The sequence below is a fragment of the Podarcis muralis genome, chromosome 1, assembly GCF_964188315.1.
Source record: "Podarcis muralis chromosome 1, rPodMur119.hap1.1, whole genome shotgun sequence".
Classification (NCBI taxonomy): domain Eukaryota; kingdom Metazoa; phylum Chordata; class Lepidosauria; order Squamata; family Lacertidae; genus Podarcis; species Podarcis muralis.
In genome coordinates, this window is record NC_135655.1 from 135,362,754 (window position 1) to 135,377,365 (window position 14,612).

At 41.7% G+C, this 14,612-nt stretch overlaps 1 protein-coding gene across 6 annotated transcripts in view; it reads left to right on the top strand.

The window, feature by feature from the left end:
- ERBB4 (erb-b2 receptor tyrosine kinase 4) overlaps positions 1–14,612 on the top strand; it is a 760,363-nt gene that overhangs the window by 293,121 nt on the left and 452,630 nt on the right. For all 6 annotated transcript variants that reach the window (XM_028704728.2, XM_028704741.2, XM_028704748.2 and 3 more), the window contains exon 2: positions 4,700–4,851. In XM_028704728.2, the coding sequence (XP_028560561.2) occupies positions 4,700–4,851 (152 nt within the window). The remainder of the gene's footprint in view (positions 1–4,699; positions 4,852–14,612) is intronic.

Consider the following 14,612-nt stretch of genomic DNA (forward strand, 5'->3'; position numbering starts at 1 on the left):
GAAAGCAAAAAATGCGTGGCTAAAATAGTTAGAGGCCACACGCCAGCCTTGGTTTTTGAAAATAGTAGCAGGTTAATATATTTTCTGTTTAAAGTCTTCTTTGTTGTCAGAATTTCAGTTGGTGTTGGATCCTTACTTAGGGTGGTATTCAGCTAATAAGTCCCATCCTATTCAAGGAATTCCACTTGTACAACAGGACTTTCCCCCACTCTTTCCCCCCATGTGCACCCCAAAATCAGCTCAGAGTGGGTGGAAGAAAAGTGTGTTATAAATTTAAGAACATAAATACAAATAAATTGAAGGTAGTCATTACTGTATGATTAGCTTAGTCTGGAACCATCCTAGTATTTTCATTGCAGGTGTCAACATTTGGGGTTGAATATTTAAATCTGAGTAGATATGTGTCAGTGCTGATATTTTTATGGGAAAAAACCCCGTTTAGATTTCAAAAGTTGGACAATGTCATGTGTTCAGACTTCAACATCTGTCATTTCACTTTCTGATAATTAAACATATTTTGGACTAGCCATAGTTTGCCAAATTCATTCCATGTATAGCATTAGTGTTTTTTGCTTGTTGTCATGCATTGGGGTGGCTGCTAAAAATACGTACAAGTCTATATGACTCCTAATTTCTTTGCTAAGCAGGCAGAAGGCTCTGTGTATTAATACTTGGCAATTGTATAGCAATTTATACATGTCCAACACAATTCATGTGCCTTTATCTCAGGTTGATACATATGTGGGAAAATATATAGACACACTTACCCTGGTAGGTTGTCGTGGTATAATATATTTTATCACTACAGTGCACTCATTCTTGCAACTTTACTGTAAGGTGGGCTGGTATTATTATTGTAGCCTGATGAGAAATTAGGCAATTGTGTGAATTCATGGCTGGGGCTTCCTGACTGTCACTTAATGCCACTACTCTATGGCAGCCCTCTGCATTAGCATGACTGAACCTTCTCTGGGGCTCTCGTGGTTTCTGCCTGGCTTTTTATACTCTGCTACACCAATCCCATTTTGTTCTTTTTTCTCCAGAACAGGAAGATCTTTGGTCTTTCTACTCAGATCTTGAAAGAGTAGCAAGGCGCTTTCTTATAAGGCCATAATATATCTAAACATACCGTATGAAAATGTTTTATGAAACTTACAATTGCAATCTTGTAGAGAACCTTACTGATTCTGACCTCCAGTAGGGATTCTGACACTAGTCTCACTTGAAGGAGGCACTCCTTTGTCATTATAAATAGGGCCTGTGTTTCTCCAGCGCCACAGGGGTCATTTTCACATGGTTAGCTATGTCTTGCAGGTTTCTTTTTCAAGGAAACAATTGTGTCAGTTTCTTCTGTCTGCAGATTTGCATAATATACTTCTGCTCCGTCTCAGACTTCAGAAACTCTCTTAAACCTGGAACTTATTTCCTAGGCTCTCATCAGTCACTAAACTGAAAGAATTATCCCGCAATGCTCTGCTCATCTTTTGGTATTTTACTCCAATGTATCAAAAGGATACAGACAGAAAATGTTCTTCCCCAAAATACATCTTATTGCACTTTTGCTGCCAGGTGTATCTATGTTTGTTTTCCTAAATTTAAAATCCTTCCTGAAATCAAACCAATCTGGCCTCTAGTCTTTCCTTTTTGGAGGTAAAATATTTGGGATGGGGTGGGTGGAGAACTCAAATAGCTGTTTATTTAGCATAGGATAGAAATAGACCAAAGTATCATGCTGGCTCATATTTCTCAAAGGCAAGAGATTTATGAATGAATTCCTGGAGAATCCTCTTTGGACCAGGCATGGAGTTTTATCTTTTCTGGATAGGATGTTTGCAAGCAACATGGTGCTGAGCCAACACATTTTCAGAGCACCTAGCTGCTGTGTGTACCATTAAACTGTGCGGTGGTGGCCAGTAATCCAGATTGCTGGAGCTGCCAGAATGTTCAGATGTACACTTTTAAGTAAGTAAAATCCAAGAGGAAATTTGCACGGAGAGATTTCTGTAGTGTAGAGGTTGTATTCCCCTTTTGGATACGACATCTGCCATAAAATCAGGGAAGAAACGTACTCCCTTCCAGCCTCTTGAAGCTGGGCATCCTAAGTCTTTGAATCGGCTGCAGAATCTGGGTGGTTGTTTGTATGATTTTAGTTTTTGGCATAGTTTTATCCAACCTTTACATTCGAATGCAGTTTCTTTTTCCATAACTGGGGACTGTCTGGACCTGGGGGAAAGGATTCTTTTGCACTCTCTCTGTCCTTCGGCTACAAAAAAATCTGGGTTGCAATACATATTTGCCCATCTCACAAGATGTGGATGTATTTTGAACCAAGCTCCCTTGCCCCTGAAAATGCTCTTCTGCCTGCAAATTACATCAATTTCTTTATGAGTCTCTAATGCTTGTGTGATCTGGTCATGTGTGTGTAGGGGCAGGGCATCCATATTGTCAACAAGATCTTTGCAAAATCAAATAACTGTTTGCTGACTTCCCAACCTCAACACACTGCTCCTGACTCGCCAGGAACATAAACTGGCAATTACTTGGATTGGGCTCAGCTTGCACCTGACATGAGCTGGGCAGCAAGACCTGACCTGCAGCGACAGGTGGCTTCTCTTGGGCAACTAGCACTATGACTTGGGTAGCACACACTGCTGCTACTACTACCACCTCCTCTTCTCTCCAATAAAATTCTTGATTGGCAGTGCAAGAATATGCTGGTAAAAATAAAGTTCTTTTTTAAAAAAAGTTAGTAGATGATGCTTGCAGGCAGTTACAATTAGAAGTGAGGGGAAGAGGTTCATACTGTTGCTACTATTGATAATATAATTCTAAAAGCTGTTGGTGGCAAGGAAAAGATAGGTCTATAGAAAAAAGAATTCCTAGATGCCAAAATCCAGGTTTGGGGCAAGTACTCTCTGGTGAGAGAACCCCAGCAGAGATTCTGTTGGGAGCCACCCAGAGTGGTTGGGGAAGCCCAGCCAGATGGGCAGGGTATAAATAATAATAACGTCTTTGTCTTCTTCTTCTTCTTCTTCTTCTTCTTCTTCTTCTTCTTCTTCTTCTTCTTCTTTAAAATCACAAAATATACAGCAAAGTAAAGCATGGAAACATAGGCTGTTAGACCTTTAAAATATGGCCTTGTGAGTTCCCAAACTTCCCTCTTCCCATAGCATAGAAAAGACCACACGTTTGGTTTACTTACTCTCCAAACATCAGGTTCAGGTGCTTTTCAATGCAGCATTCAGAAGGCACAGGCAGTACAACTTGGCTTAGTTACAGTGGTGAGAGTTCCTAAATTATTGGTACACAATAATGGCTTGTAAGAGCCATGAGGTCTGAGCTTGGAACAAGCAGCTAAGACATCTTTACATGCTAAGCTTCTCAGGTAGACTAAACGGGAACAATAGGCTTGGTTACTTTCCTCCCAAGGTGAAGGGGAGTGACCTAGAGAAGTCTGGCAGAACAGCTTACTCTATTACATTAACCCCTTCATGCAGTAATTATACTTAAGCATGTTGGTTACATGAAACTGGTAATCCCACAAAAGCTTCCAAGAGATAACTGTACATGCTGGTCCTTTGTTGTTCTGCATCACCGTGTTTGGTTTCAGCAAGCCTTGGCTTATTGTGTAGCACTAAGGAGGCACTTGCAGTGGTGAGCTTGAGAGGGTGCACATTTTCCTGCCCTGGACTCCATCTCTATTCACCATTAAAACAAAACAGAACAGAAGAGCACAGAAGGCACATAAATTTGATTGTTTCATTCAGGTGCAAAATAACTGAAACCCAGCTTCTTTTGCTTGGCATTCTGAAACTACTTGTATTTCTGTGCTTTGGCTAAGCCTTCTACCAAAAGAAGTCTTTCCTTCTTATTTGGTAATATCCAAACACCCCCTCTGTCGTGTACTGTACTCAGACCTACTTAGGTCCAGTGCCTTTAAGTTATAGTGGCTATTTAAAACAAACCTTTAGTGAATTCTGATGACATCAACATTTATTTCATTATCCTGGATTCTTGAGTGGTTGTTAAGATGCTGCAAAAGTTATGTCAGTGTATGACCACAAACTAGCTCAGTTTATAAGCATTTCTCCATAGTTGGGATTGGCCACCACATTCATCACCCACTGTAAGGTAATGTACATTTGAGTCTGTGCTAGGTTTCCACTGGCTGCCCCACTGATATATTTTCAGGCATCACTACCGATCTTCTGATCCCATTTCAATATACACCACTTTTGAATTGCAGCATACACATGCTTGAAATCCCATTGTGAATATTAATTTCAATGCAGAGTTGCACATATGCAGATCATGGAACGTAATGAAGCTTTTCTCATTTTCTGTTTGGAATCCCACCTGTATCTGCCCCATGTATTCTGTTGCTGCAAATCTTGTGGATGTTTAAAAAGCATATTTGAATGTGGAAGAGGTTGGCTAAATGGCCGACAGTCAGGAGAGTGAGAAAACACCCTGTGGGCATGAACCATTTTGTACATTTTGCTCAAATGAATTCACTGGATTGTAGCTTACTTTTGTATATATTACCATTTTGCTTCAAGCATAATGCATGGAGTAAAGAGGCATGGTCTAATGGAGTCAAGTGCATCATGTACAGAAACCTTGTTCTTGTATATCTTGCTACAGTTGCTACATATTTGCATTACTTCTAATTCTTTCTTCCCTCTCATCTTTCTTCCAGTTTGTGCTGGCACGGAGAACAAGCTAAGCTCTTTGTCTGATCTTGAGCAACAGTATCGTGCATTGCGAAAGTACTATGAGAACTGCGAGGTAGTTATGGGTAACCTAGAAATCACCAGCATTGAACATAACCGAGATCTCTCCTTCTTACGGGTAAGTGACATCTCTGCTACTTTAAAAATACATGTGAGCTGACATTTGGTTTTGCAATGACAGATTGAGGCTGTGTACAGATGACAGCTCTACAGAGATTTTTAGGGGGTGATGTAGAGCTATATTGCCAGTGGTACACAGGGTGTTTGTGTGCAGGTGTCCTGCGGTGGCCTTTAGTCAGATTGATTTTGCAAGTTCCCATAGGGCTCTAATTTGTACTCTGTAAAAGACAATGTTAGCCTTTGGAGGAATGCAATAGATCCCTGGAACGGATGTGTGTCTGTTTTGGTGTAGCTGTTGCCAATGCCTTTTGGGTAGTGCCTAGGAGAGTCACACGTACAGCTCTGCTCTGTAATTACTAGAGCAACTTCGAAACTTTGCTCTGTGCAACATGAAATACTTTCTGCACAGCTAATTGAGTAATTTACCTTGTGACAATGACTAGCAGTCCTAGTCAGCTTTACCACTTAGACAGTTTTACTACTCCAAGCTGTTAAATGGAACTACAGTGGTACCTCGGGTTACATACGCTTCAGGTTACATACGCTTCAGGTTACAGACTCCGCTAACCCAGTAATATTACCTCGGGTTAAGAACTTTGCTTCAGGATGAGAACAGAAATTGTGCTCCGGTGCCACAGCTGCAGCAGGAGGCCCCATTGGCTAAAGTGGTACTTCAGGTTAAGAACAGTTTCAGGTTAAGAACAGACCTCCAGAACAAATTAAGTTATTAACCCGAGGTACCACTGTAGAGAAAGTGGCTGCATTTATTTGGTTATATTAAGTTTCTATACCGGGGATCACAGGGGAGTTTACAATACAAAAGCAAAAAGATACATAACATAGTAACAAACTAAAACAATAACCCCCCCAACACATATTTAATTAGGGAAACTGAGTAAACACCGTATTTTTCACTCCATAAGATGCACCTGGCCATAAGGTGCACCTAGTTTTTAGAGGAGGAATGCAAGGGAAAATAAATATTTAAAGGGTGTGCTGAGCAGAGCCTATATGCATGCAGGCTTTTCCCCGAGGAGGGAGAAGCCCCCAAGAGCCACACACACTCTCTGCGCGGCTCTTTAAAGGGAGCGCGGCTATCCCTGGCTTTTGCGGGAGGTGGGGGAAGGGCTTTAGACCATATTTTGTGCTCTCCTCTTTCACCGTCATTAAATAGTTCTTTAATTCCTCCTCACTTTCTGCCATCAAGGTTGTGTCATCTGCATATCTGAGGTTGTTGATATTTCTTCCGGCAATCTTAATTCCGGCTAGGGATTCATCCAGCCCAGCCTTTCGCATGATGAATTCTGCATATAAGTTAAATAAGCAGGGAGACAATATACAGCCTTGTGGTACCCCTTTCCCAATTTTGAACCAATCAGTTGTTCCATATCCAGTTCTAACTGTAGCTTCTTCTCCCACATAGAGATTTCTCAGGAGACAGATGAGGTGATATACACACCTCACACACACAACCATAATACACACACCCACACACCCATAATTTGGAATATTAAAAAAATTGCATGGAAAGGAGTTAATAGATGTAATAATAATAATAATAATAATAATAATAATAATAATAATAATAATATAATATACTATCAATATCTTGCATGCAAGTATGCTACGGGTGAGCAACCTGTGGAGGCCCTGGTCCAAATCCATTCCCTTGAGAGATGCTTTGTCTGAGGAAGTTGAAGCAGTATACCTCTAAATAAAATTTACTGGAAATCCCAGATGTGGACAGGAGTGTTGCATTTTGGTTCTGCCTGTGGGTTTCCCAGGGGCATTTGGTTGGCCCTTATGAGAACAGAGTGCTGGACTCAGGTGTGCTCTTTACCTGAACCAGCAGCAGGGCTCTCTTTATGTTCTTCAACTGAGAGGCAAAAACCACATAGCAGGCAGACCTAGTGGGAACAGAACCTCCTGCCAGGCCCCACCTCCCCTCACTCACATCTCCTAGTGGTCCTCCAAGAAAACTAGTTGCTGACTATACAGTAAATGTTCATAGAGATAGCGGCTCCCTGTAATATTTTCCCTTAACTTCAAGCTTCTGTCTAGTGCTTATTTCTCCTTTCCTTTCCTTTTTTTAAATAAGACCCCTCTGCTGTTCCTTTTGACTTTAGCTTTCTAAATAAAGAACTGAGTGAAATGTTATTTGAGGCTGCTAAACCTGAAGAAATAAGAGCCAGCAGGTGGCAAACCCACAGAATCTCGCCATTTGGGCGTGGGCGTGGGCGGGTGTTTTGTAGTAATAGTTACTGAGGATTTCATGCAGTTGTTTTTTATTTTTACCTGAGACTGCCCCCTCACAGATGTCTCAGCAAAAAAGAGCAGCTCAAGTTAATGTGATAAATTATAGCAATTTAGTTAGAAAACAAAACAGAGAAAAGACGTTTTTGGAGGCAGAAATAAAAGGTGGCATGTTTATACTAATAATTTAACATTCATTAGCTCGAGGATGCTGCTTATTTCTTCATTTAAAAAAACACATTTTAATGGCCTAACAAAGGTGGCAGATGGGATATAATCAAGAGCCCAAGCGACTTGTCACTTTCAACTTGGAAAATCATGAAATCTTTCCTGCTATTTGTGAGGCTCCCATTCTTACGAGAGCAGCTGCCTTCCGCTGACTTGAAATGGGCTTCATGTATCTATTTATGTATTTAATTATATAATTAGCATCATGGAGCTTTACAGTGTTGCAGTAGTAGATGGGTTCTTGCTTTGAGGTGCATGCAATCTACAATTGGATATTTGCAATTTCCACTTGGATGTAGGGGACACAACAGGGCATGGATTGGTAGCCTGTGGCCCTCCAGATGTTATTGTATTACAATTTCCATCATCTCTGGCCATTTGTAATTGTCAGCCTGGCAGTGCAGGGAACTGGGAGCAGAAAGTATTATGGAAGTCAGAGTAAACAGGAGAAGAACACGCATTTGGCTGAGGTTTTGGTAGGGGATGCCAACTTGTATCAAAGGTGTAATGGAAAAGACCATTTTTCTATCAGCCTTAGTTCATATTATACAAGGCAGTCTCTTCACCATGATGTGGCCGCACAGAAAGATTCAAGCAAGCAGTTTTTACCTCGATTGTTCTAAGAATGTGCAACCTCTCCAGAGTGGTTCAAAGCTGTTCTGCAGCTTTGGAGATACTTTTTGGAGAGGATATTGTAAAACTTTGCCCTTTTATGAAAGGCTTACAGCATTTGAGTGTGGGGAATGTAGTCTCATGTTGCAGCTGCTCTTGATTGTCTTGATGGTACTGACATATTAATGATAGCCTTTTATTTATTTGTGGCTATGCATCAAGTAGCACTTCATTCCCGCTTGCTCTGGGTGCCTGTTGGGATTTGGAGCAGCAGGACAGCTGCTACTATTTTACTGGACTTTACTACTTCACCATCACCTTCAGGTCCTGTGATAGAACCTAAATCAATGAGTGCAAAAAATAGGACGTCATATTGGGTATGTAGGTAGAGCTACAGCTGACCTCTGCACATATTTTAGAAACCAGAAATCTTCAATTTTGACTTTTAAAAAGTGGAGAAACCAGTTGCTAAACCTTTAAATTCTGAGAACCACTACCTGAGTTACCAGTTGTCAGGAACCAGAGTGCAGGGGAAGAGTTAGACTCAGAAATCAAACTAAGTGAACGAGGGACCGACTCTGCAGAAGAGAGCTGGTTGACATAGTCAAGAAAGGGCAGTTCAACCCCCTTCCCAGGGAAGACTCTGTTAGTGCTCAAGCAGAGGAAGAGTTGGAAGGCAGCCAGAGCGTTGCTAGGCAATCAGCAGATAAGCAGAGGTCTGAGTCTGTGTTGAGTGAAAGTGGAGAGGGGGCAGGCTAGCCTCTCAGTCCCCGTTCTAGGCATCTGGATAAGATCAGATGGCAACGGAAGGGCAAGAGGGAAAAGGCAGGAGTTTGGCATCCTTCCTGCTGTGGGAGGGGCGAAAATTAAGACTGACCAACTATCGTAAATGCGAGCAGGTGAGAAGCCATGCTCTGGATGTGTCTTTTTGTAAATAAACACACTTAAAACTGCTGGAAAGTCATTACTTCTTATTGGGACTTGTTCTCCTGTCAGAGATCATTATACCTGTTAACTTTTAGATGCAACCATGTCAGCCAAGAGGGAGAACTTCTGGATGACCACACAGGATACATTGGCTCCCCATGGCCTCAGCCTGGAGGATAGTTCCACTTAACTTCCATGAATGAAGCCCTTCTGAGCATTTCATCCTCAAAGCTCCATATGCTTAAGAACAACATCATTTCATCTTCGTCATGGGACTGTGTGTGTGTGCGTGCACACACGCACACACACACTCACTGTTAGGAGCCACTTTGCACTTTGAAGAGCTAAACGGTAAATGTTTTGAGCGAATTTTGAGCGAATTTGAGCCAATGCAATTCTGGGCCTCATCAATAGGAGTACAGCATCTAGATCAAGGGAAGTAATAGTGCCACTGTATTCTGCTCTGGTCAGACCTCACCTGGAGTACTGTGTCCAGTTCTGGGCACCACAGTTCAAGAAGGACACTGACAAACTGGAACGTGTCCAGAGGAGGGCAACCAAAATGGTCAAAGGCCTGGAAATGATGCCTTATGAGGAACGGCTAAGGGAGCTGGGCATGTTTAGCCTGGAGAAGAGGAGGTTAAGGGGTGATATGATAGCCATGTTCAAATATATAAAAGGATGTCACATAGAGGAGGGAGAAAGGCTGTTTTCTGCTGCTCCAGAGAAGCGGACACGGAGCAATGGATCCAAACTACAAGAAAGAAGATTCCACCTAAACATTAGGAAGAACTTCCTGACAGTAAGAGCTGTTCGACAGTGGAATTTGCTGCCAAGGAGTGTGGTGGAGTCTCCTTCTTTGGAGGTCTTTAAGCAGAGGCTTGACAACCATATGTCAGGAGTGCTCTGATGGTGTTTCCTGCTTGGCAGGGGGTTGGACTCGATGGCCCTTGTGGTCTCTTCCAACTCTATGATTCTATGATTCTATGAATTAATGTTAGATGTAACTAGGTGTGGACTTAAGCAGCATCTTGCACTAGAGCTGCATGCTATCCATGCTGATTCTGACCTGGCTACTAAATACTATTCTAAAGTCAAACATATATTAATAACATTAATAGCATTTTGTATCAAAAAGCCAAGGACACACCCATACAGAACATTAGTAGTTACCATAAGCCATTCCATAGAGAAAATGATAAATATAGTCAGAATATATCCAAATAGAAAAAATTTGCAGAGGAAGGGGAAACATAACACAAATTATTCCAAGATCATTGGATAGTGTATCCTAAGGGCAATTATTTCCTGACCTCATATAAGGTCAGTCTCATTCAAACAGAAAACAACATCTAATTGTCAAACCTTCTCAAGAAATGTTTCCTAGCAGTGACAGGAAAGAATTAAAAACTATTGATAAGTGCAGGGGCAATTAGAATAAGATCTATTATTTGATTATTGATGTAAACCTCCAGAATGTATTTTGTCCAGAATGTCTTAGTTGGCACATAATGTCTTAGTTGGCACATCACAGTAAGCCATAATCTGAAATAAGCTATGGTTTAACATGAACAAGCAGCATGCTGGTGCACGTGGCTCATTTGCACCCGCCTTGATCCCTGCCTGCATCCCTGCTTCTCCCTTTGCTCAGCTGGGAGGACACAAACTGTAGCCTGGATTAGCTTTATGTGTGAACCAGCGCTTGTGATTTGTTTCTCTCCAACCAAACTATGACCATAAGCCAAGGTTTGTTATTGGCTTGTTGGCAGCTTGCGCCTTGCAAGAAACAAACCACAAGTGTTGGTTTACACATAAAGCTAAGCCAGTGAGGAGAGCTCCCAGGGAGAAGAGACCCAAAACACAACAAGAGAGCAGCGCTCTCAGAGAGCTAAACCAGTGCTGTCCCTTGCTTCCACTCAGCTCAGACACAAGTGAGCTGTGTGCACAAGTGTATGTTGCTCATTTGTGGGAAGCCGTGGTTTGTTTCTGACCATGTGCGTGAATTATATGAGGCACAGATCAAATCTACGTCAGCTATTTAAATTCACATAGTGTTCTAGAGGAGTATTGTGTGGCCTTTAAAGGCTGGCTCAGAGCATGCTTACTAAGAACGGAACATTGCAAATGGCCAATTCTAAGACCATGAATAGAATTTTTCAGTTCCGCTTGCAACGAGACATACCATGCTTCTTATGGAATAGTCAATAGAGGATACACTCACACAATTTCTTTTTTGGAATTTAATCCATGTCCTGGTATTGTCATCCTTTGAGCTGTATCACTATATTGTTTGCATGTGAATAATAGTGGCTTACCCATGGTGGGCTCAATGCCGGGGGCCTAGCCAATCTGGCTGGGCCAGGTGCGAGGTGCTTGGTCCCAAGATAGGCTGGCTGCGCCTGCCCTCCCCCCCCCCCCCCCAGGATTGCTGTTGGCCAAAGAACAGAAGAGCAGGAAGACTGGATGTCCACAATTGTTGTTTCCATTTAAAAAGTAGGTTGAAAAGACTTCCCACCACGAGTTTCAGGAGAGGATCAGGTGTTGGTGCTCTGAGGTGCAGTGAGAACACAACCATTCTCCTTCTCTCCTCCATTCTAAACATTAAAAGGTTCAACTTCTTAGTAGTACCCAGCCCTTTTAGTTCTGCTTGCAGATCACATAATCTGCCTGTCTAAAATATCCTAATACCATTGTTTCCATACAGCTTCAAACTGCAGATCTTTTAACAGCTTTGCCTAGAAAGTATTGTTAAAGGATAGTAGATAAAGATTCCAAATAACCTTCAATTTTTTTACTGTAGTTCTCTATGCCTTGCCTCCCTCAAAGCACTTTGAAACACGCTTATTCCATTATACTCTAGCAAAGGCATGCAGAAATTATTCATTTGATTTGTCATGACCCCCTGCAATCACAAAGTCTTAAAATAGGATACTTGAGTGGCACAACTGTAATGCTCAAACTTAGTGTTGCAACCGTGACCAGACATGCTAGCTAATGAACAGCCCCCTTTCTGGGATCATCAGACGGAGGCATTCCTTTCATCTCTCCACCTGAGTTTCTCTCTTTTAATTGCTGTGTCATATTAATGGGATTGTTTCATTGTTCATTTTAATTCTGAATGTTTATATTTTAATGGTTTAATTGAATTGTTTTGTTGTGTATTTTAACTGTGGGTGTTTATATTTTAAAGTCTGTGAAACAGGTTTTTATCCTTTGTAAGATGCTTATAATCCTATCTTGGCATAAAATGGTATAGAAATCAACACACACAGAAACTAACAAGTACATTGGTTGATTGGGCTGCATGGGCTGCTGTGGGGCCCTCGAGCCCAGCACAGAAAATTAGAAGCGTATTTTTTCATCTTGCTAGTAGTGTCTGCACTGATTAGCAACAGTTTTGTCCCACTTTAAGGCAGGAGCCTTTCCCAGCCTTGGCTGGAGCTGCCGGGAGCTGCACTGAGACCTTCTGCACACAAAAAGTCACTGAGCTGTGACACTGAGCTGTGACACTATCAGTAATAGTTCTCCAGAGACTGTCCTCAGTGCAGCCGCCTAAGTCCTTTACTTTTAGATGTTAGGAGTCCGGCCTGAAACTAAATATATGCAAAGCAGATGCTGTAGCACTGACTTTGTGTTTCTGGGGGTTGAGAAAAACACCCATATTTTTTAGGGTGGTCGAAGAGCAACTGTGGTAAAGGATAACCATGAATTAAGGTATTTCCTCCCTGTGTTGTCCATTAAATGTGGACCTTGTGACTAAAGTCAGCATTGGTGCAAATAATGCTTCGCTATGCAATAAACGCCACAGTTTATTTTTGTTGTTGCTTACAGGTAATTTAGATATTAGTTTGTTGTTCTCCTGAATGAGAGAAGCACTAGACCTCTGCCACCTACTTTAACACCTCAATTCTATATCTTGATGCCCTACACACCCCTTGCCGTCATCTGCATTGTGTAGGAAATGCTGGCTTAAGTTTTATTTCTGCGAAAACAGTCCAGTATATAAAGCATCCAAAGCTCTAGTGGCAAATGCACTTAAATTGAAAATGGATTTATTAGGTTGTAAAGCCAAGTGCACGGCTTCCTGGGGGACTTGATGGTGAGGTATTAAGATTTGGCTTCAATGATGAGTGTAATGAATTTTAAAGGCTGGTCACAACCTTAATTAGGAATCCAAAAAATAACATTTCACGCTATATATTGATGGACTTTGCTCAAGGGAATCCTAGGGGTCATTAAGGCTTGTTTATGCATATCCTTCTTGCTTCTGCTTTTTCCCTCCAGGGAATAAAAGTTATATCTTCAGAGCAAGGGAAACATAGAAATGTTGAGAGGATGGGGATCAATGGGACGATAGCTATAACAGAATAGAACAATTTTTGATTCTGCCTTGAAGAATTTCTGTCATTGTCACTGTGAATACTTTTTTTTAAAAAGTACAAAAAAATCAAGTTGTTCTGCCCTTCTGAAAGTGAAACTTAACAAAACTGGCATTCAGAGGATTGAATAATGTTGCATTGTAAACCATCGATTTAGTGTCTGGGATTAATGAATTTAAAAGCTGAAAGAAATAGAAGATAAAGTCTTTAATTGTAAGCCGTCAGGGGGCAGCAGAAGTGGGGGAGGCGGCTGTAGGCTCAGGGAACTGGTTTTCACTAAACCAGATCAATTTTAAAGGCTTCCGCTGTGGATGCCTGCGGGCAGGCTTTGAAAGTTCAGAAGTGCCAACACACATGTTGATATTGCAGCATTGAACAATATTACCAACAGCTCCACCTGAAATCTGAGAGTAACATTAAGCTCACGTACTAATTAGAGGCTTACTTGCAGATAGCCGTGAAACTTATAGTAGGGAGCACAGTAGGAATTACAATATGAGGAAGATGCCAAGGGTCTAGTATAAAGGAAGCTGGACCCTTGAATGATTTATTCACAATGTCGGCCACAAAAACAGTTTGTGCTTCAGTTTTGATGCCGAGCACATTTTTAAAACCCAGAATGTTCCCCTCTCCCGTAACACATTTAAACTGGACCTAATCCCTGCCTTTGATTGATTCTATTCACTGAACAATTTAAAGCGGAATATGTTAATCAAGCACACAATCCCTGTTACTTACTTTTTAAAAAAACTCATTTTTTATTACCCCTGTTACTTTCTGTGGGTACTCTCTGTGGGTACAGATTGAAGGCAATTGTGAAGATGAAATGAGTTACAGTACACTGCCATTGTGCCTGTTCTAGCTCCATGCAAAAGCAGAGACATCACCTTGCCAACAAAGGTCTGTATAGTTAAAGCCATGGTTTTCCCAGTAGTGCTGTATGGAAGTGAGAGCTGGACCATAAAGAAGGCTGATCGCCGAAGAATTGATGCTTTTGAATTATGGTGCTGGAGGAGACTCTTGAGAGTCCCATGGACAGCAAGAAGATCAAACCTATCCATTCTTAAGGAAATCAGCCCTGAGTGCTCACTGGAAGGACAGATCGTGAAGCTGAGGCTCCAATACTTTGGCCACCTCATGAGAAGAGAAGACTCCCTGGAGAAGACACTGATGTTGGGAAAGATTGAGGGCACAAGGAGAAGGGGTCAAACAAAGGACGAGATGGTGGGACAGTGTTCTCGAAGCTACAAACATGAGTCTGACCAAACTGCGGGAAGCAGTGGAAGACAGGAGTGCCTGGCATGCTCTGGTCCATGGGGTCACGAAGAGTCGGACACAACTAAACGACTAAACAACAAAA